At 41.6% G+C, this 23,479-nt stretch overlaps 1 protein-coding gene, 1 long non-coding RNA gene and 1 other non-coding gene across 6 annotated transcripts in view; 2 read left to right on the forward strand and 1 right to left on the reverse strand.

Annotated features, from left to right (window-relative positions):
* The window catches only part of Spdya (speedy/RINGO cell cycle regulator family member A), a 37,010-nt gene extending 24,492 nt beyond the window's left edge, over positions 1 to 12,518 (forward strand). Inside the window, exons 6-7 of one of the 4 annotated variants that reach the window (XM_021150016.2) lie at positions 885 to 1,182; positions 11,566 to 12,518. In XM_021150016.2, the coding sequence (XP_021005675.1) occupies positions 885 to 1,182; positions 11,566 to 11,657 (390 nt within the window). In that variant the 3' untranslated portion in view covers positions 11,658 to 12,518. Of the gene's footprint in view, positions 1 to 884; positions 1,194 to 11,565 lie in introns of those variants that run through there. The other 3 variants (XM_021150018.2, XM_021150017.2, XM_029471546.1) reach the window with 3 other exon arrangements.
* LOC110284302 lies at positions 11,173 to 19,463 on the reverse strand. The gene is made up of 3 exons (XR_002376918.2): positions 18,827 to 19,463; positions 13,169 to 13,203; positions 11,173 to 11,963 (listed from the first exon to the last, which is right to left on the reverse strand). It is a non-coding gene; the product is annotated as an uncharacterized LOC110284302 (long non-coding RNA).
* A 490-nt stretch (positions 19,464 to 19,953) lies between these two features.
* Trnac-gca lies at positions 19,954 to 20,025 on the forward strand. Its single transcript has one exon. It is a non-coding gene; the product is annotated as a tRNA-Cys (tRNA).
* The last annotated feature ends 3,454 nt before the right edge of the window (positions 20,026 to 23,479 follow it).

The following is a 23,479-nucleotide window of genomic DNA, read 5'->3' on the forward strand; positions in this document are numbered from 1 at the left end:
AAAAAAAAAAAAGTCTACAACTAAAGTCCACGCTTGATTTAAAAACCTTATGACAAGGCCTGATAGAAATCTTAAGTGCTTTATAAAATGTATCTTTTCCTCCTAACTTTCTAAAAATATACTCTAGTCTCTGTGTAACAAATAAGGAAACTGAAGAACAAAGAAATTAATCTACATGTTTTTAAAAAATACACATCCCTTGATATAACTGTAAATATTTTAAGATTAGCCTAACATAGTTAAGAGCCTATTTTTAACAACATATACAAAAGTTAAGAATTATATAATGTTTTATACTATATTATCTTTCTTAGACTTAGAAATATTTGAAATTTTAAAAATAAATACCCTGCTACGCTCCATTAATCCCAGCAATCAAAGGCAGAGACTGAGTTTGAAGACAGCCAGGTCTGCGTAGAGGACCTTATCTCAAAAAAACCAAACTGACTGACTAAATAAACAGTAACTGAAAAGGTTGCGTCATTTATATTATCTACTTGAACTAATTTAGATACTTTGTCAATATTAATATTAATGATCCAAGAAATCACTCTACAGAAAATGCTGCTATGGATGACCTGATGTTGCTGATTTAAAGTTTTAACTTAAGTGTTTCTATTGTTCTGGGAGGGGCTGTTTTTTGTCTGTTTTTTTTTTTTCCCCTAAGACAGGATTTCTCTGTGTAGCCCTTAAGCTCAATTCTGTAGACCAGACCAGCCGAGAACTCAGAGATTCACCTGCCTCTCTGTTGGGATTAAAGGTGTACACCACAACTGCCTTTCTTTTTTTCCTTTTTTAGGTAATTTGGCTGTTATTTTACAATTTCTGTACTTTACTCAATTTTAAAACGTTATTAAATTCACAAAGTAACCTTTTCACTATAGGTCATGGCCATTGCACCAACCCATTACATCTGGCAACGAGAGCGGTCTGTGCATCACAGTGGAGCGGTTAGGAACTACAACAGAGATGAGGTTCACCTGCCCAGGGGACCTAGTGCTACACCAGTGGATTGCTCACTGTGTGGTAAAAAGGGAAGATACGTGAGACTGGGACTGTCTTCATCCTCCTCCTCCTCCAGTGACACAGTAGAGCTAATGGAAAAAGGTTCTCAGGAATTACACAATGCATTATCAGTGGACATGACAGGTGAACCTTCTCAAGCTAATACCTATTCTCAAGGTATGATTTAATGGTAGAGTTAGACTAATGCATGTTCTTTATCTAGTTAGACCTTACAGGCAGGGATGCATAATTTACATAACTGAGTTAAATTTGTATTGAAAGTTTTCCCCCTTCAAGTTACCACTTTTTATCCTATCTATACCCATGTTGTGGTAGCCTACACACATTAAAAAGGATTGTAACATATATTAAACTTCATCTCACTATGCTACGAGGTCCAACTATTAAGGCTTGAAGGGTTTCTATGACATGTTTATTTTATTTAAAAATGTTTTCAAGAAAATAAATTTACTTCTAATCACCATCCAACTATTGGTTTCTTCTATATACTTTTCTATTTCTAACAAAATTAGGCCATATTTTAGCCAGGCTAGCTTTTTTTATTTACTATAAATCATTTTCCTATGTCATTTAGTGTTTGAAAACCTTATTGTGATATGTGTAATTTATTTGCATATATCATTGTTGAGTTCTAAATAATTGCTTAGAACAATGATATATTAACTAGAAAATAATTAACCATAAATACAAACTATGCCATAATTTTCAAATTATTTTTATGTGTAGTATTTCCCTGTCATTTCTTTGCTAGATTTGAAACAGTACTAACGTACTCTGCAATGGGATCCTGTTCACTCCTTACAGATTTCCCTCATTTGAAAAATAGATTTCACTAGGCAGTAGCGGCACACACACCTTTAATCTCAGAACTTGAGAGGCAGAGGCAGGAGAATTTCTGAGTTTGAGGCCAGCCTGGTCTGCACAATGAGTTCCAGGACAGCCAGGACTACAGAGAAATCTTGTCGAAAACAAAACAGAAACAGAAAAAGGAAAAAAAAAAAAAACAGATTTTTTGTAGACTCTTATATCATAGAAAAAAAAAACAGACCTACATCGGTCAGATTTTTACTAGTTTATCTTTACCATATTCCTATGAGAAGGACAATGACTACTGAAGCATCACTAAAAGGGGAACTAAACTCCAGTCCAGTGGTTTTCAACCTTCCTAATGCTGTGACATTGTAACACAGTTCCTCATGTTGTGGTGACTCCCAACCATAGAATTATTTTTGTTATTACTTCATAACTATAATTTTGCTGTTATAAATCCTAATATAAATATTTGTGTTTTCTGATGGTTGTTTGGGGTTGAAAACCACTGCTCTAGTCCCTTGGCAGTAGAGCATAGCTCCTGTTCCTTTTACTGGACACAGTATTTGCTTAACAAATTTCACTGGCAGTATAGTCTCTTGCTTTTCAACATCTCCAAGCATATTCTTTTAGTCATACACATACTTGACAATAAATAGGACTAATTATTGACTCAACTATAAAGTGTCATTTGTTCTCCCTCTTCTATCTCTTAGGTTTTTTTTTTTTTTTTACTTTTACATTCTTTGAGCTGGGCGTGGTGGTACATGCCTTTAATCCCAGCACTCAGGAGGCAGAGGCAGGCGGATTTCTGAGTTCAAGACCAGCCTGGTCTACAAAGTGAGTTCCAGGGCAGCCAGGGCTACACAGAGAAACCCTGTCTCGACAAACCAAAAAAACAAAACAAAACAAAACTCCTTCGATTTATAATACACTTAATATTCACTACCACTGAAGGTTAAGTATTGTTATCTCCACATGGCAAACAAGGAAACCAAGGCTTATGTTAATTCTCATAAGGTTTGTAGAGTAATATTTGAATCCTGGTCTGGTGACTGGAGCCTGAATTCTTACCAATTATACTCTACTGCCTTTGATAAAACTCTGCTTTCATCAGTGAAAATAAGCTGTGGTAGGAGTCTTTAAGAAGACTGCTAAAGGAGTGATGGAAATACCAAGAGCCAAGTTCCTTCTGGAATGCTTGTAGAATATGTTAGGAGCAAGTTTTAATAATTTGAACCTGTATTTCAGAAAACAGAAGAGAAATCATTGTGTTTTCTTTTGAGCAGCCCCTGTAGATATCATTGCAGCATGTAGATAGATTCTAGGCCTTGGCACCCACTAGGGGACTGGAGTGAATGCAGGGAGTAAGGGGCTTCCTAGTCACTATCTGAAAAAACTGAGGCAGGGCATGTGTCAGTGGGTAAGGGCTTGCTGCTAAGCCTGATGGCCTGAGTTCAGTTCTGGGTGGAAGGCAAGAACTGTCTCCCTCATGCTGTCCTCTGACCTCCACAGAAACATGGAGGTCATGTAATTGTGTATGAAGCACATACACAGGGAGTGAGGGGTTAGGGGGAGAGGGAGAGAAGGAAAGAAGGGGAGGGAGAGAGCAAGAAAGGAAGAGAGAATAAATGTATTAAAAAAAAACTAAAGCAAGCCTTTGAGTGATTATAAACAAAAGTAAGGCACTGATGTAGTGAAGGTGTAGAAGGACTGTGCTATTACCTGTTTAGTGATGAAATTCCCAATTTAGGATTTATAGGTCCATTTTAGGAAGCAACAATTTTTTTGTTTTGTTTTGTTTTGTTTCTTGAGACAGGGTCTCACTATGTAGTTCTGGCTGTCCTGGAACTTCCGGAGATCCACCTGCCTCTGCCTCCTGAAAACTGGGATTAAAGGCGTGCGCCACCATCGCTTAGAGGAGGGAATAAATATTTATCCAATAGTTTTCTTGTGAATCTTAAGGTTAACCCTAAAAGCCTTTGTTAGTGTCAGAGGGCAAACAATATAAAGAAAAACTATTGCTAGGTATGGAAGGAATGCCTTGGGAACAGCACTCAGGTCAAGGCTGAAGAGCCCCAGCTGGAAGCCTTTTGGGGCTAAATGTCCATGTCCATTTCCTTTTTAAAAGGGGGGGGGGTGGGATACACTGGAGAGATGTCACTTGATGGTCTATAGTCACCAAAAACTCATTCCAACATTTTACAAGAAAGACACACAAGGAGCTGGTCTTGGCTCCAGGTCTTTATGTTACAATTTATGTGATCACTGTTCCACCTTTCAAACAAAAGAAAACAACTTCCTTTTTTCCATCCATCCTAACCTCCTTTCCCTTCTCCTCCTCCTCCTCCTCCTCCTCCTCCTCCTCCTCCTCCTCCTTCTTCTTCTTCTTCTTCTTCTTCTTCTTTTTTTTTTCTTTTTTTTTAAAATACATGGTCTCATTGTGTAATACTGGGTGGCTCAAACTCACTACATAGACCAGATTGGCCTCAAACTCATAAAAATCTACCTGCCTCTGGGATTAAAGGTGTGCAATATCATGGCTAAAATGGTTTCATATCTTTTGTTGTTTCTTTCCAAGTAACATGTACCAAAAAGCAATTTTAACACAAAAATACCTATAACATTTTAAAAACAAAATGTCAGTTTGACAAGATAGAGGGAAACACTGTCAACTACTTTGGGGGTGCCAGACATTCTTTAAGAAGTCAGAGGTATTATGAGTACTATGCTAGTCCTTTATACTAATCACATCGAAAAAGCTCAATACCCCAAGACATTTTGAAATGCTTAATATTCATTTTACTGATGTGGGTGCTGGGAATTGAACCCAAGCCCTCAGGAAGGGTGGCCAAGTGTTTGTAGCCACTGAGCTATTTCTCCAGACCCCACTTTTCTACTTTTCGCTTTGGTGTTGGTGTTTGAACCTAGGGCCTTACATATGCTACACTTAGGTCTTTCCTTTAGGTTATACCTTCAGAGCTGTAACACACTTCTATAGTTACTCTAGGCTGCTTCAGCCTCAGGGCACCTTTGCTAGTCCAAGTGAAACAGGGACAAACACTATCTGCAAACCCGAGGTGTTAAAATAAAGATAAAGGGAAAAATACAACAAGCCTTACCTTTGGCATTGACAGGCACAGAATAGTCTATATGTTAGATAACCTATAACTAAGTAATTTTTCTTAAAAGTAAGTTCTGTTTTTGAACTTCATTTTGTGTCATAATGTCATTCACTGTTCTGGTCGCAATCACCTATGTTTGAAATCTTTGCACTTAACTGCTAATGTAACTTTTAAAAGTGTTAAGTTTTTTTTCTTTATTCCAGCTTGCTCTTAAATTAATGAGATAAAGACTTTAAGATGTATTTAATCAAGCTTTTGATACATAATAGCTGAACAGTTACTAATCTATTCTAATCCTTTAAAATAATCTGGCTACCTCCCAGCCCAAATCCCCAAGATACTTGCAGTTTAGTGTTCATCTGGCTCTCTCTGCTCCAGGTGTCTTTCCACGGCCTCTCCTAGACCCTCTCCTCTAGACAAATCTTTCCCTCCCTTCCCCTCTCTTCCTCTCCCTCTCCTCCCATCTCCTTTTCCCTTCCCCCTTCTCCTTTTCTCTCTCCCCTTCCTTGGCTGGAATCAGAAATCCAGCCCTATAATCTCCTCTGCTTGGCCATTGGCTGATCAGCCTTATTGACAGATTAGAGAATAAATGGGGAGCAATGCTTACACAACACTGAGACAGGAGGTTCTTAGAAGATAAGCACTATAATGTCATGTCTGGATTGCAACCAGATATGGAGGCAGAGAAATCAACAGTTGAATAATACAAGGATAATCTTTACACAGTTCACAATAACATTATGCCTATACTTAACAAAAATATAATCAGGGCTAAAGATAGCACTCAGTGGGAGAGCATGTTTGGCAGTTACTGGACAATATGTTCAAGCCCAGAGCCAAAAAATAAACAGAGCAGGTGACAAGGGTCAATAATGTGAGCAGGAATATGCTATATGAGCAATATTTAAGAGAACAAAAGATTACAGAACTATAAACTCGGAACTCTGGAGGTTAAGGACAGAGGATTACTCTAGGTTCTAAGCCAGCCAACGCTATAGAGAAGGAACCCTGTCTTCGACAAACAAATGAATAGGCTACAGAATTCTCTCTGTGTAAGAGAAAGTTGGTAAGAGATTTCCAGAACAAATAACATATGTTCAGGACAGTAAATGAGCACTGTGTTTGCAGAGACTAGCAGATGTAAGGGAGAGAGTGGAATAGCAAATAGGAATTTGAAAATATGGATGATCACAAGGTAGTGGTGGTGCACACCTTTAATCCTAGCACTCAGAGGCATAGGCAGGTGAATCTCTGAGCTGGAGGGCAGCCTGGTCTACAGAGTGAGTTTCAGAGCAGCCATGGTTATTCAGAGAAATTCCATCTCTTCCTCCCTCCACCCTGCCCCAATACAGATTGTCTTAAACTGAATCGATAGCTAATCTGGTTCAAGTAGTCTTTGCACCTGTTCCCTTTACACTCTTAGTCATATCATATGTTCTATAACTAAGTCAATAGATGAAACAATACTTGATCCAGTGTGCACTTAAAGCCACCAGCAAACTTATTGATCATTTACTGGATAGGAAGGGTAGAGGTGGAGCAAGTCTCCTAGAAAGCAACTGGAAGACAGTTGTAAACCAGATCCCTCAAGATCTGAGAGTAATAAATGCAAAAGGGCCAAACACACACAAGAAACTAACAGGAAGCCAGGCATGTGGCACACACCCATAATCTCAGCATCTGGGACCAGTAGAAGAGGACCAGGAGTTCAGGGTCATCCTTGGATAGAGAACCAATTTGACGCCAGCCTGAGCTATATGAGACCCTATCTTACAAAATGACCAGGAAAGGAAAGAGGAAGTAAGTTAACATTAGTTAGCATTTGTCCTCTGTATGATTTTAATCCTAATACTTGGGATGGTGAGGCATGAAGATCATTAGTTCAAGGTTAGTGGGAGCTATAGGGAGTGAAATGCTGTCAGAGAGCAGGGAGGACATCTGGCCCGTACCCTGATTGTTAACATATTGAGAAAGGTCTTAAACTGTGTCTCGATGAACTACTTAATAATAAATGCTAATTTATCATTCAACTCAAAATGAACATGGGCACAATGATAGAGGGGTATTGTTCAATTTATTATCCATCGGATACAATGTGCTAAACAGAAAGTAAGTACACTTAGTTTGAAATGAAATAGGTTAAAGGATAAGATTTTCCTCTGCTTTAATCCATCTTCTTCATAGAGACACTTAGGACCTGACAATGAATGGGTGTCAAAGCTCTACTTATAATACAGACAGAATATAATACCAGAAAAGCTCTCCTTCTCAGTCAGTACTTAATGCAGCCAGAATGTCGTCCTAAGCAAACACAAATCGAAGTATATTACCCTTAATTAAATCCTTCAATGGCAGCTCAGGGGCTTTCTTTGTTTTGTTTTGTTTTAAGATAGACAAATTTGGGTTGGGGATAGAGTACTTGGTTAGCATTCACTAAGCACAGGATTGGTTACCAGTATTACATAATAACGTCATAGTGACTCACACCCATAATCCCAGCATTTAGGAGATAGAGGAATCAGGAGTTCAGGGCCAGCCAGGCAGTGGTGGCGCATGCCTTTGATCCCAGCACTTGGGAAGCAGAGGCAGGTGGATTTCTGAGTTTGAGGTCAGCATGGTCTACAGAGTGAGTTCCAGGACAGCCAGGGCTACACAGAGAAAGGCTAACCTCAGCTACATACTGAGATTATCTGAGACCTTGTCTTTAAAAAACCAACCAACCGGGGCTGGTGAGATGGCTCAGTGGGTAAGAGCACCTGACTGCTCTTCTGAAGGTCCAGAGTTCAAATCCCAGCAACCACATAGTGGCTCACAACCATCCGCAACAAGATCTGACTCCCTCTTCTGGAGTGTCTGAAGACAGCTACAGTGTACTTACATATATTAATAAAATAAATCTTAAAAAAAAAACCAACCAACCAAACAAACAAAAGACAAACTCTTTAAAAGGCCTCTAAGGTCCTGCATAGCCTGATCAATGATTGTAATCTCTTTCTGATCTTCCTGCCTCTACCTCCTAAGTGTATTTGACCACTCTCAGCTTCCCATTCTCCACTTTTTTACCCCACCTTCTCCTTCTAGAATCCTCCTTTACAATATAGCCCCCTCCTAGTTTCATATCTTTAAATTATTATTGTTGCTGTTGTTGACAGGATCTCACTGTGTAGCCTTGGCTATCCTGAAGTTGCTATGTAGACCAGGTTGGCTTGAACTCAGAAATACAACTGCCCCTGCCTCCTGAATGCTGGGATGAGAGGAAAATCCTTTCCATCATACTCAGTTGGGTTTGTTGTTGTTTTATTGTTCTTTGTTTTGTTTTGGTTTTGATTTTTGTTTTTGGTAACCCACCAAGTTTAATTAGGTTTGCTTACAGGTTCTGGGCTCGGGGTTATTTTTTACTGGAGCAAGGGCACCTTACTAGCGATGGTTTGGAGCTTGTGCAGGGAAACGCAGCTGTCGTGGGTACGTGAGCACCAGGCCTATGTCTTTTGTAGAGGGTTTCACAGAACTTTGCCCCTTATATCCTTCCCACCAGCCTTTCTGAATTGTGAATGTGAGTAATATACAGATGTCCCATGCAGGGCTGAGCATCCAACCATCACGTATTCTCAGCACTTTGACCAATTATATGTTTCTGCATTAACCACTGCCCACTGCAAAGGGTTTCTCTGACTAAGGTTGAGAGCACTAACCTAGGGGTCAAATGTTTGGAAAGCAGTTTGACATCATGTCCATTTAGCAAAACAACAGTAGTAGGTTCTCCCTAAAGCCAATGACCTCTCCAGTCTTGGGCTAGAATGTTCTCAAGCTGGCCTGGGACTCATGGTAGTTCTCCTGCTTCAACCTCCTGAGCTCTAGAATAACAGATGTGAGCTACCATAGACAGGATCATTTTAACCAGGTTAAAAGAATGTCAGACTTAATGACATACATCAAATTATGGGAGAAATATGTTAGGAACAGGGATTATTCATAGATACCAGTTATACTAATTCTGATGTTCTTTTAACCTCCTTATAAAGGTTCTATGGTAACTCACACCTGTAATTCTAGTGCTAAGAATTGCCATGAGTTCCAGGACAGCCTGGAAAGTGAGATCCTGTCTCAAACCAAACCAAACCAAGTTTCGAGTGTAAGAAAAGAGATTAAAGAGCTGTTACATCTTGAAACCCGGTATGGTAGGACGTGCCTGCATCCCGGCACTGCAATGTTTTTGAGCAGGTTGGCAACACCAGGAACGAATTCCCTCCTGTGGAATGGAAGTGGTTGACGACCTCCATAGCAACCATGCCACTAGTTCACCAGTGACGCATCCTGTCTTCAAGTCTGGTAATATTATATCATTCAGGGTTCACTGAGGTGTCAGACCACTGCTGAGTAGTTTTCTTCTTCTGCAGCTTGCTATTGCACTCCCCTCCAGAACTGTGAAAGCTAGCCAACAGAGCAGCATCTACAGCTAAGCAACACAAAACTGTACTACTATATACAAATATAACCTTGAAGATGAGTTGGTTGAAAAATGAATAAAGGTTTTTTTTTTTTTTTGGTGTTTCGAGACAGGGTTTCTCTGTGTAGCTCTGGCTGTCCTGGAACTCACTCTGTAGACCATGCTGGCCTTGAACTCAGAAATCCGCCTCCCTCTGCCTCTGCCTCCTGAGTGCTGGGATTAAAGGCATGCACCACCACTGCTCGGCGAATAAAGTTCTTTAAACAATATATGTTATTAGAAAATACAAAACAACTGGTACCTATGAATAATTCCTATTCCTAATTCACATGTGTAAAGTACATTTTTCACATCATTTGATATATGTCATTAATCCTGGTGGCCTTTAAACATGGTTAAAAAGATTCTGTCTATGGCAACTCACATCTGTTATTCCAGTCTCAGGAGACTGGAGCAGCAGGACTGCTATTAGTTCCAAGACACCCTGTTCCAGGCCAGCCTAAGTTCCAGATGAGACCCTGTCTCAAACCATATCAAACCAAGATTTGAGCAGACTAAAGAGATTTAAGAATTGTGACACCTTGAAGCAATGTATAGTAGGAGATGCCTGCATCCTGACACTCTAGAAGCTGAGGCAGAAGTATCAATAGTTGAAGCCTGTCTAGAATACACAGGGAATAAGAATGTCTCAAAATAACACTATATATAGCTGGACATGGTAGCTTATATCTATAATCCCAACACTCTGTAGAGGGGAAAGCAGGAGGATCAGGAGTTCAAAGCCAGCCTGCGTTATATTAGATGTTATCTTTAAACCCAACAAAAATAAAAACCAACCAAACAAAAAGAGTTATTAGGTCTTGAGGGCAATCCCTATTAATAGTATGCTTTACAATGTACCAGGTTCAAGGTCCTGGCTTCAGTACCTAGAACCAAAAGCAACAAAAAAGTTACATCTTTATTATAATTTTAAAAATTATATTATTCCCATCAGTTCTCCCCTACTATTTACTATAGCCCTGGTGTGGTTTTTTTTTTTTTTTTTTTTTTTTTTTTGGGGGGGAGGGTGTTGGGACAGGGTTTTTCTGTGTAGCCCTGGCTGTCCTGGAACTCACTCTGTAGACCAGGCTGGCCTTGAACTCAGAAATCCACCTGCCTCTACCTCCCGAGTGCTGGGGTTAAAGGCGTGCACCACCATGCCCGGCATGATTTTGTTGTTGTTTATGGGTGTGTGTGTCTGTGGAGGTTAGAGAACAACTTTCCCGAGTCAGTTCATTCTTCCACCTTGTTGAGGCAGTGTTGCTGCCCCACGCAGTCCAAGCTAGCTGGCCAGACTGCAGGCTTCTGCAAGATTCTTCTGTCTCCACTTCCCACACTGCTATAGGAGTGTTGGGATTGCAGATGCCTACTACTGCATCCAGCTTTTTAAAACAAAAACAAAAAACACATGAATTCTGGGTATCAAACTCAGGCTTGCAGAGCTAGTTAGTGGTTTTACACACTAAGCCATCTCTCTGAGCCACCCTCCTCCTCCTCTTCTTCCTCCTCCTCTTCCTTCTTCTTCTTCTTCTTCTTCTTCTTCTTCTTCTTCTTCTTCTTCTTCTTCTTCTTCTTCTTCTTCTTCTTCTCTCTCTCTCTCTCTCTCTCTCTCTCTTGAGACAGGGGTTCTCTGTAGAGCCCTGGCTATCCTGGAACTCCCTTTGTAGACCAGGCTGGCCTCAAAATCAGAGATCTGCCTGCCTCTGCCTCCAAAGCGCTGGGATTAAAGGTGTGCTCCACTAAGTCTGGCTCCTTATTTTTTAAAGTTCCACATAAGAAATTAAAATATGTACTAGGTTCAGGCAGTGATGAATGCCTGTAAGTCTAGCACTTAGGAAGCTGAGGCAGGAATATCAAGAATTCAAGACTAGCCTGGGCTATACAGTAAGATACTATCTCAATCTTTTTGTTGTTTTATGAGATAGGGCCTCGTGTACCCCGATCATTCTGCTGCTTCCTCCCCAACACTGGGGTCAAAGGCAGGCTTACCACTTCTATCTCAAGAAAGAAAGAAAAAACAAAGATAAAGAAAAAAGAACAGTAAAAAAGTATTTTAAAATACACAAAGTTTTATCTTAAATACATACAATTTACCTTAAAATGCATATTTTATTTCAGTAGCCAATGACCATCAATCAAATAAAGAAAATGAAACTACTTTTGTGAAGGAAAACAAATCCGTGGAATGGTTTGCAGAGAGTGAAGAATGACAAGGCTCAACTAAAGCAAGCTGGAGTCACAGCTACAGAATGGCAAACCAAATGCAACGTAAAACGGGACTGCTACCAAGTTGTACAATGGCCTTTAGCTTCTGTTACTTTTCAAACACATGGAAAAGTCATACAAATCATAGTACTAACTAAACATACCAAAATAAGGTAAAAATACTTTCTGAAGTAGTGACTAATAATAGTCAGTTCTAAGTTGATACTTCTTTGTCTTCAGATTCAGTGCTGTCATCTAAGGTACCAGGTCAGCTGTGGTCTGAACTTCCTCCACTAGCTTAAAAGGTCAAACTAGAAGACAAAAAGAGCTAGTTTAAAAGAACAGTTAAGGTCATAACACTGAATTAATTAAAAAGAAACATTTAATTAGTATATTCTGAAAACAGTACTGACATGTGTGGCCACTTTACCAGTGAACAAGTCAAGCAACACAGGGGCATGGTCTGTGTGGAAAATCAGAATGTGACACTTCTGTAACAGAGAATGTACACTACACTGTACAAATGTTTTACAGTTCGTTCACAAAAAGTATTGAAATGTTAAACACTGTCCCTTTTCCGTAAGCTTTTTCTCAGAACTTGTTTTTTGAGCATTTTTGAGACTGTTTGGCTAGTTACTAACAGAAACATTTGTCAGTGATTACACAGTAACTTTACAGATAGGCTTATAACCAAAAGGAGAAGCCTGTTTCATAAATCAATGTATCTAAAACCCATTTCATGGCCTAAATAATGTATACATATGAGTACCTAAACTTGTTTCTTGGAAGAACTTCAGCAATGTTTTAGGAGCTAGAAAAATACCACATTTCATTTTCTGTACAATAAATAAAAAAATAAAACCCTGAAGAGTATCTGATAGTTATTATATGAGTGTGTTAGTCAATATGGTCAACATACTTAAGGATCTATAGTATTTATTATTAAAAATACAAGCATAAAATAAAACTGAAGTGCACCATGGTGCTCCTTGTGAAACACTTCATTTCCAACTTCAATTTCCTTTTGAGAATGTAACTGTAAATTTGTGTTGATGTTTGGTCTGACTTTTGGAAGCAGAATTCCACTTCTGATCTCACTCATCTGTTCCCATGAGAGAGCAGTTCACAGAGGCCAGTCACATTCAGAAGTTCAATACCCTGTATGATGCTTTCAGAAAATGAAAAGTGGATTTTATATTTTGATCAAAAAAGCGAGTGTATAGTATCTTTAACTACATTTCATATCCAAATTTAAGTGCTATTACCTAAATCTAGATGTAATAGTTAAATGGAAGGAAGGATTAAAAGGGCAAATTAGGTGGGGATGCAGCTTAGTGGTACATGTTTGCCTGGCACGCATGGCCCCAGTACCGAAAAAAAAACAAAAAACAAAAAAACAGTACCGCAAAAAAAAACCAAAAACCAAAAAAACCAAAAAAACAACAAACAAACAAAACAAAGCACCAGGTCATGAGCTGTTTTATAGTCCTAAGTGACAAAGCAGACCATTACTTACCTTTACTGTTAACATTACACTTTCAATTTTCCAACCTGTCAGAAAAAAAAATACCACATTAATTTTTTTTTTTGTAAAAGATTATTTAAACAGCAATATGATGGAATCTGGGATGCATGGTCATTTTATAACATTTTTATGACTCTTTCTTTGGTTATATATATATGTGAATACAAAGATACCTGTATTAGCAATATTGCCAATTTTAAGAAGTGCCATAAAAACAAACAAAAAATGGAATATATCCAAGGTCCTATGAATTCCTACTGCTCAAGTTTATACATAACTGTTTCAGCTGAGCTTTGGCAATAAAAATTCACATGATTTCTAGGTGTGGTGGCTTATGCTTGCTATCCCAGCACTCGGGAGCTGGAGGCAGAAAGACTGATTTCTAGGCTAGCCAGGGCAAGGAAAGATTCTGCCTCAAACAGAATGAAAAGGAAAAAAAATTTCCACATGTCAATGTTTAAATTTTTATTGTCGTTGTTTTGGAGACAGGATCTTACTATGTAGCCCTGGCTAGTCTGGAACTCACTGTGTAGACCAGGCTGGTCTGGAACTTAGCGCTCCACCTGCCCAAATTCTTGACTTATCCTGCAAATAGTGAGGTTCACAGTGTCCAGCTTTTACTTCTTGCCATTATTCAACATTCATGGATGCTTCTGTCACCTGACTCAGTAGCTCTAGGACCCAACTCCAAGCATATTAAAATAAAAGGATTCTTTGTAGCCCTGGAGAAAAGGGCAAACACAGTGAAGACTGCTGCCCATACAAAAGAGGGCAGATCCTTGTTTGCTTTTTTTTTTTTCTCCTAATTTAAATTTTTTACTGTTGATCATGGTGGCACACGCTTTTAATCCAAGCACTTGTGAGGCAGAGGCAGGGAGATCTCCGAATTGTAAATTTCTGGTTTCTTTGGAGACTCAGTTGTGTTATGTGATGTTTTTCTGGAAGCTGCCTGGACAAAGGACATGTGATGTTTGCTAGAGCAGATGCTTGAGGGCGCATGAGATGTTGGAAAGGGTATAAATGTAACCCGACAGACAGTGGATGATGCTGTGTGGTACTGGTACATGTGCTTTACCATTCTTTGCTGGTTGTTGTTGGGTTTTGCTGTTGCTGGTCCTCACTGTCATTGTTTGTTGTGAATTCATAGAGAGAAATGCCCCAAAGAATCTCTAGTGGTGTTCAAATGGCTTCTTGCCACTTCCAAGGACTTGGACCAATTGGCAGAGCCTCGTGGTTTCTTCTGGTTCAAACTGCTGTTGTTTGCGAGCGGGTAGAGCTACATTAGGGATCTGTGTGAGATGAGCTGCTAATATCCTGACAAGTAGATTGGATTCTCTCCAAAGAACTATTTCTAAACAGGTCCACATCCTCCTTTGCCCTATATATTTTTTAATATTATTTATTATGTAATTCAGACCCACACACCAGAAGAGTGCATCAGATTCTATTACAGATAGTTGTGAGCCACCATGTGGTTGCTGGGACTTGAACTCAGGACCTCTGGAAGAGCAGTCAGTGCTCTTAACCACTGAGCCACCTCTCCAGCCCCTCCTTTGCCCTATTAACCGTTCATTTCCACTGATGGATGGTGGGCTGGAAGGGAGGTCAGACATTCAAGTACCCTTATTAAAAGTAGGTTTTAAAAATCAAAGTCTACAGATCTCTGGGAGTTTGAGGTCAGCCTGTTCTACATAGTGAGTTCCAGGACACACAGAGCTACCTAGTAAAATCCTGTCTCAAAAAAAATTTTTTTTTGTTGAAGGAAGTATACATGTGCCACTGCATGTTTATGGAGGTCAGAAGATAACTTAAAAGAAGTTCTCTTGGGCTGGAGAGATGGCTCAGCGGTTAAGAGCACTGACTGCTCTTCCAGAGGTCCTCAGTTCAATTCCCAGCAACCACATGGTGGCTCACAACCATCCGTAACGAGATCTGACGCCCTCTTCTGGAGTATCTGAAGACAGCTACAGTGTACTTATGTATAATAAATAAATCTTAAAAAAAAAAAATCTTAGCATTTGAAAGAGCGACAGGGAGTTCAGAAATTAAAAAAAAAAAAAAAAAAAGGAGTTCTCTTACTGTATGGGCTTTTGGGACTGAAAGTCAGCCTTGGTGGCAAGAACCCGCTGAGCCAGCTTGCTAGCCTTAATCCTTTTTTTTTCCTTCATACCCAGTAACATAGAAACCATTTAAAATAACTTAGTGTAGCAAATGTTTGAGACTTTATATCTTCTTTGCTTTTGAAATATCACTATAAATAAAATTCACATGGTCTGGTTTAACTTAAGCTCCATGAATTATGCTAGTGTTCGTATTCTTCTTAACCCTATCGCGATGGTCTTTCATATCTCAAAACGTAGGCCTTGCCCTTGTGATCCGACTTCAGCAAAAAATAATTGATATTCTATAGCATTAGTTTACAAACTGCCAAGAATTTATTTTGCAAAGATATTAAATGTCTCCAGAAAAAAAGTCAAATATCCATGGTTACAAAAATCTCTTCCCAATCCCCTAACCCCAAATTTTCCTCTTTGGAGGCAGCCATAGTATTTGGCACTTGCCCTTCCTGTGACAGCTTTATTTATACAAACCTGAGAGTAACTCTGTGTCCTGAATCCACAGGACAACTAAATCACACCATCTTTTACTTTTCTGGTTGACGCTGTCATCTCAGCAATATGCAAACACTGTATTCTTTTCAACTACTGCATTCCATGATTTATTTAGGTAAATGATAAACATTTACCTGTTTCTAGTCTTACCTTCATACAAATACTTCAGAGAACATTCTTTTGCCTAATGTGTCCTGGCCATCAGATACAAATTAAGCTCAGAGGGTACGTAAAGTTTTATATTTAAAAAAAAAAAATGTATAGTTTACACTAGAGTGCCTGTTTCTCCATTCCCATCCCAACAGTTATCTAATATTTTATGTGTGAATCTAAAATGTGAAGTTTGTCATTGTTCTTTTCTTTTCTTATTATGTAAGTAACCCAGGTTAACCCAGAACTCATGACTCTCCAGTGCTGAGAGTATAGGTATGTGCTTTCATGCCTGGTCTACCATTGCATAATTTTCATTTACATCTATGGCTAAGGTTGAGGCTTCCTTGGGTGTCTATGTTTATGGAGAGTATATATGGGAAAAGGTCAGGGGTTGGTACTGGATGTCTTCCTCTTCTGCTTTCCCAATTTTTCCAGACAGGATCTCATCACTGACCCTGGAGTTCACTGATTCTGCTAGATTGGCTGGCCAGGGAGCTCTGGAGATCCACCTGCCCCAAGTCATCCTTTACTCCAATCTTACCTGCTTTGGATAAAAATTAGCTCATTCTACCAGAGCCTGAGTCTGCTTCCAAAACAGTGTCCCCTGGTTGATGTCGTTAGTATCACTTATATCCTATGATGGAAATACGGTGTGGATGACTCATAAATACATGCTGAGCACTCATTCTTGCCTTACGCTACTGTCGGAGGGTCAAAAACAGGAATGGAAAGTGGATGAGACTCTGGCCCTGCCCAAGAATTTATATTTTGCTTGATAAAGTGAAATTTCAAAGATCAGTTAGCAAACCCAGCAGCACTACAGAACTAATGAGAAATTACAGATGAGAGCCATAAGGGCTCAGAGGCAGCAGCAGAGCAGCTAGAGTCTTCAAACTATCAGGAGAACTGAAGAAAACTCTCAGGGTAGGGATGGTTTTAAACACAGCACAGGAAGGATATGCACTGCTCCCTTAGGAAGGGAAGGGAAGGGAAGGGAAGGGAAGGGAAGGGAAGGGAAGGGAAGGCAAGGGAAGGGAAGGGAAGGGAAGGGAAAGGAAAGGAAGGGAAGAGAAGATGGGCTGGAGATATGGTCAGTGATTAAGAGCACTGGCTGCTCTGATCTTCAGAGGCTCTGAGTTTGATTCACAACAACCACATGGTGGCTTACAATCATCTGTACTGGGATTTGATGTCCTCTTCTGATGTGCAGACATACATACTAGCACTTATACATAAAATATATAAGCAAACAAACTTTTATTTGCCAGAGTGTGATGTCACTTGCCTTTAATCCCAGGAGGCAGAGGCAGGTGGATTTCTGAATTCGAGGCCAGCCTGGTCTACAGAGCAAGTTCCAGGACAGCCAGGGCTATACAGAGAAACCCTATCCAAAAGAAGAAGAAGAAGAAAAAGAAGGAGGAGGAAGAGGAGGAGGAAGAAGAGAGGAGGAAATGAAACTATTAACTTTTAATTTAGAACTATAATATTATGGAGTTTGGAACCTTGCTATATAGACTAGGCTAGCCCAAAATCACAATGCATTTCCTGCCTCTGCCTGCTATGTGCTTAAGGCATTCACCACAATACCCTGCTAGTTGTCTAAAAGCTAAAGTGGCTAGACACAGTGGTGAAACATCTGCATGGTTTTGCTGTGTTTGTGGGGCTGGGGTAGAGTTTAATGGAACTCCATCCTTTAGGTAGATAGGACCTCTGTAATCTTGAAATCAGAGTAGCTGTGATTATTCAACCGAGACCCTAAAAAATCCCATGGATGGCCTATTCACCTTCCCTCCTTGAAGTGGGGCAGGGGGTGTGTGTTTTACCCACCAACTCCTGCTCACCCACCCAAACCAGCCAACTTCCCCGCCTCCCCACGGCAGTTTCACATGGTCTTAGGGTGGCACAGCTTACAAGAGGTAGGTTTACTGGGTTTGGGACTCCAGGGCTGTGACTTTAGGAAAGAGTCATCCATGGTTGGATGCGGCTTTTCCAGACTCCTTGGCATGTCTACACAGCAGTACTGAACTCAATAATCACACTAGCTTTAACCCCAATAACCAAACAAACTGGACTCGGATGGAATGGTTTCTTTTGTCTGTTGGTGTCCTAACTGAGGTGAATAGCCATTTATGTGCCGCTCCCTGGGGAAAGGAATGCAGGGCTTTTCGTGCAGTTTAGGCAAGCCTTCTACCACTAAGTTACATCCCTAACCCTAATACAAATATGTATTCAATAATGGATTTCCAGTAACATTCCTTATTAAGTATCATTATTAAAATACTGCCACAGGGCCTGCGAGATGGCTCAGCCAGTAGACTCGTAGGCAAGCCTGGTAACCTGAATTTATTCCAGGATCCCAGGTGGCAGAAGAGACTCTGGGAGAGTTATCCTCTGACCTCCACACTGTTTGCAAGTTCTCATTCAGGGCCCACTCCCCAGATATTAAAAACAAAAAATATGGTATTATTACAATGGTACTACAAAATGTACCCCCAAACAGTTCAACATCCTAGGGTCAATACCCAAACGCTTCAGAGCTGTGGGGAACAAACATGTACGTCTCTGTTTAGCGAGTCCATACCATTCTGCTAGTAAACTGGCATAATCTTCATCTTAGATAAGGGAGTGGCAAATATCAAATGTAAATTCTGTTTCTTTCTAAAATTATCAGTACCTGAACATGTTTAAAAATCCAACATGCTGAAAAACTCCAAAGGTCGGTGATGAGAACATTCATCGGACAGTGGTAGTGCGCCGTCTGTCCTCGCTCTTCCTGGAACCCACACACACCTACTCCCATGACAATACTTTTGGATAGGTTCCCGAGGGCCCTCTTCCATCAATAATACAGCCTCCAAAGGTGGCCAACGCAGAGAACTCTTACCGGGAGAACATGTCAGGATCTGGCCAGGATACTTGTCCTCGATCTCCCTGAACGCAATCGCTCCCCAGTTACTACTATTAAAGTGTCCGACCTTGCAGAGTAGGAATAATTTCTTTAATTGTGATTCTCTCTTTCCCGCCAGAGCTTTAATAAGCTCCCCCGACTGAAAAGACTCCTTCTCTGGAAAGGGAGCAGGAGGAGGAAGCGCAAAGCTCTCCGGGCTCGGTAGCCACTCGTGTCCAGCACGAGATCTTCGGAGTCACATCCTGTAGGGTCTCAGTAGCCCTGCTCTCCGCTCTGGTCCTCCGGATCTCGAGGGGGTAACTCCTCCCTCGAAGTTCCCAGCCCGAGCCTTTCCACATACTAGAGACAACCGGGTCCGGACGATGCGGACGCGGGCAGCACGGGAAGGGAACGACCCGCGCACGCGCTCTCCAACTCGCGTGTCTCCAGGCAAGGACCCGCAACCCCGGGAAATGAGCTCGCTCACGAGGCACCGACCCAAAGTCAAGCAGGAATGAATCGGCTCCGACCTCCGATCGCCTCTCGGGCGCCTCAACCTCACAAGGAAGAACCCCGTTGTCCTTAGAGAGCCTGACGTCCGGAGCAGGTGCTGTCGCACACGTGTGACGTAGCCACCGCCGTGCCCTTTGCCCGGTTTTGGGGTAGTGCAGGCTGTGGGCTCCCCCGCGTCGCCGGCAGAGTGCGTCACCGCCTCGGCGTCCAGCACATGCGGTGGCCGGAGCTTAGGGCTTGTTGGCCTCCGGGCTAAAATCCTGGCTTTCCGCGAGTGGCAAGAGCACAGAGTTTACTTACTGCTCACCAACCTCCGCTAGCCGCCCAGGGACAGTAAGATCCGGGAAGTCTAGACGTGGAACCTGGACAGTCTTAACCAGGTTTAAGTCGCTAGTGGTGGTGGACAGGACTGTCACCCATCATCCCCAAGAGTTCAAAGTAATCTAGCCCAGAAAAATCGTTGGTCAGGCGTCATAGGACGCACGGCTTGCTGACCCGCACACCTTGCTCATAACTGGCAGGTCCATTTCGAATGGCTAGGGACTCTCTGGTCAGCCTCAGCCCGAGGTCTAGAGTGTTCACAAAGGTAGAGTAAGGCAACGGTAGCCACTGGGGGTATAGCTCAGTGGTAGAGCATTTGACTGCAGATCAAGAGGTCCCTGGTTCAAATCCAGGTGCCCCCTTCTCATAGTTTTGGAAACTAAAGGTATTGTGGCACATTCCAGCACTTGGGAGGCAGAACCAACCTGATTTACATAGTGGGTTACAGGATAGCCAGAGACTATCCGATGGCTAAGCTACAAAATAAACAGGAAAAGAAAAAGTGACACAACTCATTGTGTGCTTGTTTACAGAACTTTAAAAATAAAATCAACATAACTGTTTTAACCACCCTGCCCAAAGAGACCCAAATAAACGCTTCTTCTCCTGGAACTCACTTTGTAGACTAGGTTGGCCTCAAACTCAGAAATCCGCCTGCCTCTGCCTCCCAAGTGTTGGGATTAAAGGCATGCGCCACCACTGCCCAGCCATAAACACTTCTTAAAACTCAAATTAGCGGAGCGTGGTGGCGCACGCCTTTAATCCCAACACTCAGGAGGCAGAGGCAGGCGGATTTCTGAGTTCGAGGCCAGCCTGGTCTACAGAGTGAGTTCCCAGACAGCCAGGAAAAAAAGAAAAAGAAAGAAAAGAAAAAAAGAGCCGCACATGGTGGCGCACGCCTTTAATCCCAGCCTGGTCTACAAAGTGAGTTCCAGGACAGTCAGGGCTACACAGAGAAACCTTGTCTCAAAAAACTGGAGTTACCTTTTGCAATCAAAGTTAAATATCATTAGCCTGCCTCTAAGTTTATTGAGAATCAGACAGTACCATGCACATATATTGAAAATTTGCAATTCAGTTAGAAATCAGTATTTATGACCTACTATACAAAGGAGATTAAACGACGTCAGCAAGTCCCCTGACAAGGTAGCTGAGAAATGGGATGGTGGGATTTCTAACTAGGTTGACCACATTCAGCAGCTCTTGTTGATGGTACCATACACCTTTCTAAAGACTAAGGAAGGGTGGGGTGATTGCTGGGTGTGTAAAAAGTGCTTGCTTTGCAAGAACTGGGGTCTGAGTTTGCTTTCCAGAACTCATGTTTAAAATGGGGGAGGGGGAGACAGCAAGATGGCTTAGCAGATAGTTATGTGCCAAAGAGATTGATGACTAGATATCTAGCGTAGGATTCCAGTGGAAAAGCAGACTTTCCTCTGATACCCACACATATTTTGTAGCATTCATTTCCCTCCCTCCAATATTTATTTTAAGTCTGGGTATGATGGCACATATTTACATACACAACTCTAATCCCAGGGAAGCAGAAACAGGCAGATCTCCCAGCACAGCCTCCATTTCAGGAGACTTTCTATTTTCCATTACTAACACTGTGGAGGGATTGTTTGGCCCCAGTGTCCGTCTCCTAGGCTTCATTATGCTTTGGGGTTTCAGAGAATAGATCTCTCTTATCCCAGATTGTATCCCTGAAATCCTAGCATGAGCCCTGAAGGAATGGATAAAGGAAAGATGCAAAACAAGGCCATAGTACTTTTTCCCTTGCTGGCAAAATACATTTGCTTGTAATGCCGCTTAAAATATGAAAACAGATCAATGCTCAGAGACAGGGAGAACAGAGCTCACAAAGTCACTTAACTACTGAGTTACAGTATCAGTTCCTCTGCTCAGAGATCAGAGAAGACGATCCCAAAATGGACACGTCTATGTAAGTGTCACTTGTTAGACAATATCTTCTTTCTGCAATTTTGTTTCTGTTTGAGACAGAGCTCTCTGTGTAGTCCTGGCTGTCGTGGAATTCATTCTGTAGACCAGGCTTGCCTAGAACTCAGAGATCTGACTGCTTCTGCACTACCCCCACCACACCAACCCTGCACCACTTTTCAAATTTCTTTCTTTCTTTTTTTTTTTTTTTTTTTTGGTTTTTCAAGACAGGGTTTCTCGGTATATCCCTGGCTGATCTGGAACTAACTCTATAGACGAGGCTGGCCTCGAACTCAGAAATCCACTTGCCTCTGCCTCCCAAGTGCTGGGATTAAAGGCGTGCGCCACCACCGCGATTTTTCAAATTTCTATAGCCCATTATTATCCCAACAAGGAAGAAAAGTGGCTTTCACCTATATCTGTGCTGTAGGGAGAATGTGGAGAGCAGTGAGGTTCGGAAAGTCAAAGAGGCAGAAAGATTCAGATTGGGTGCCATTTGTGGAGAGAAACTCCCCTGCGTGACCTCGTTCACAGAGAAGTTCTCAGAGCAGAGGATCGCCACAACTGGACTTAGAGCTGGACCCACTCTCTTCTCAGCTCTTCCAAGGCTTCCAGAGGCGTCTGGAATGCTCAAGATTCTGAGAATCTGCCATCCCAGGACCTCAGACTGCAATCCCTTACCCCTGGAGCGGTGTCCTGCAGCTTCACATAGCCCAACACCCGCCCTGCGTGGGGTAAGCGCAGTCAAAACTCCTGCATCCTGTCTCTACGAGCAACCTGCCTCTATCAGCGGCTCGAGCCCGGAGCATATGTGGGACACCCCATAACCCCACATGGGTTACCTCACTTAGGATGATACTTTCTAGTTCCATCCATTAGCCTGCAAATTTCCTGATATCTTTATTTTTCATAGCTGAATAGTATTCCATTGTGTAAATGAACCACATTTCCTGGATCCATTCTTCAGTTGGGGGACATCTAGTTTGCTCCCAGTTTCTGGCTGTTACAAATAAAGCTACTATAAACATAGTTGAGCGAGTGTCTTTGTGGGCTGTTGGAGCATCTTTTGGGTATATGCCCAGGAGTGGATCATGAGGTAGAACTATTCTCATTTTTTTTTTTTGAGAAACTGCTAACTTTCCAAAGTGGTTGTACAAGTTTTCACTTCTCCCAGCAACGGAGGAGTGTTCCCCATGCTCTACCCCCTTGCCAGCATGTGCTGTCACTTGAGTTTTGACTCAGTTTCTACCAAACAGACTTCTTTAGATGCCATACAAGAGAAGCTATGAAGTCCTGGTCCTGTGATTGACACCCACAGTTGGTATAATGCCCTCCAGGTTTATCCATGTTATGGTATTTAACAACTAGCCTGCCTTCATCTTAGGCTTTGTCTTAGTGAGAGTTTCACTCCTGTGAACAGACACCATTTGCAAGGCAAGTCTTATAAGGTCAACATTTAATTGGGGCTGGCTTACAGGGTCAGCAGCTCGCTCCATTAGCATCAAGGTAGCAGGACAGCATCCAGGCAGGCATGGTGCAGGCAAAGCTGAGAGTTCTACATCTTCATATGAAGGCTACTAGCAGAATACTGACTTCTAGGCAGCTAGGATGATGGTTTTAAAGCTCACACCCACAGTGACACACTTACTCCAACATGACTGCACCTTCTAATAGTACCACTTCCTGGACTGAGCATATACAAACCATCACATTCCACTCCTTGGTCCCCATAGGCTTGTTTAAACCCACAAGTCTATGGGGGCCACTCTTACCCATGCATGATTAAAAAAAATACATTTTAGCCGGGCGTGGTGGCGCACACCTTTAATCCCAGCACTCGGGAGGCAGAGGCAGGCGGATTTCTGAGTTCAAGGCCAG

Source organism: Mus caroli, chromosome 17, assembly GCF_900094665.2.
Source record: "Mus caroli chromosome 17, CAROLI_EIJ_v1.1, whole genome shotgun sequence".
NCBI classification, from domain to species: Eukaryota; Metazoa; Chordata; class Mammalia; order Rodentia; family Muridae; genus Mus; species Mus caroli.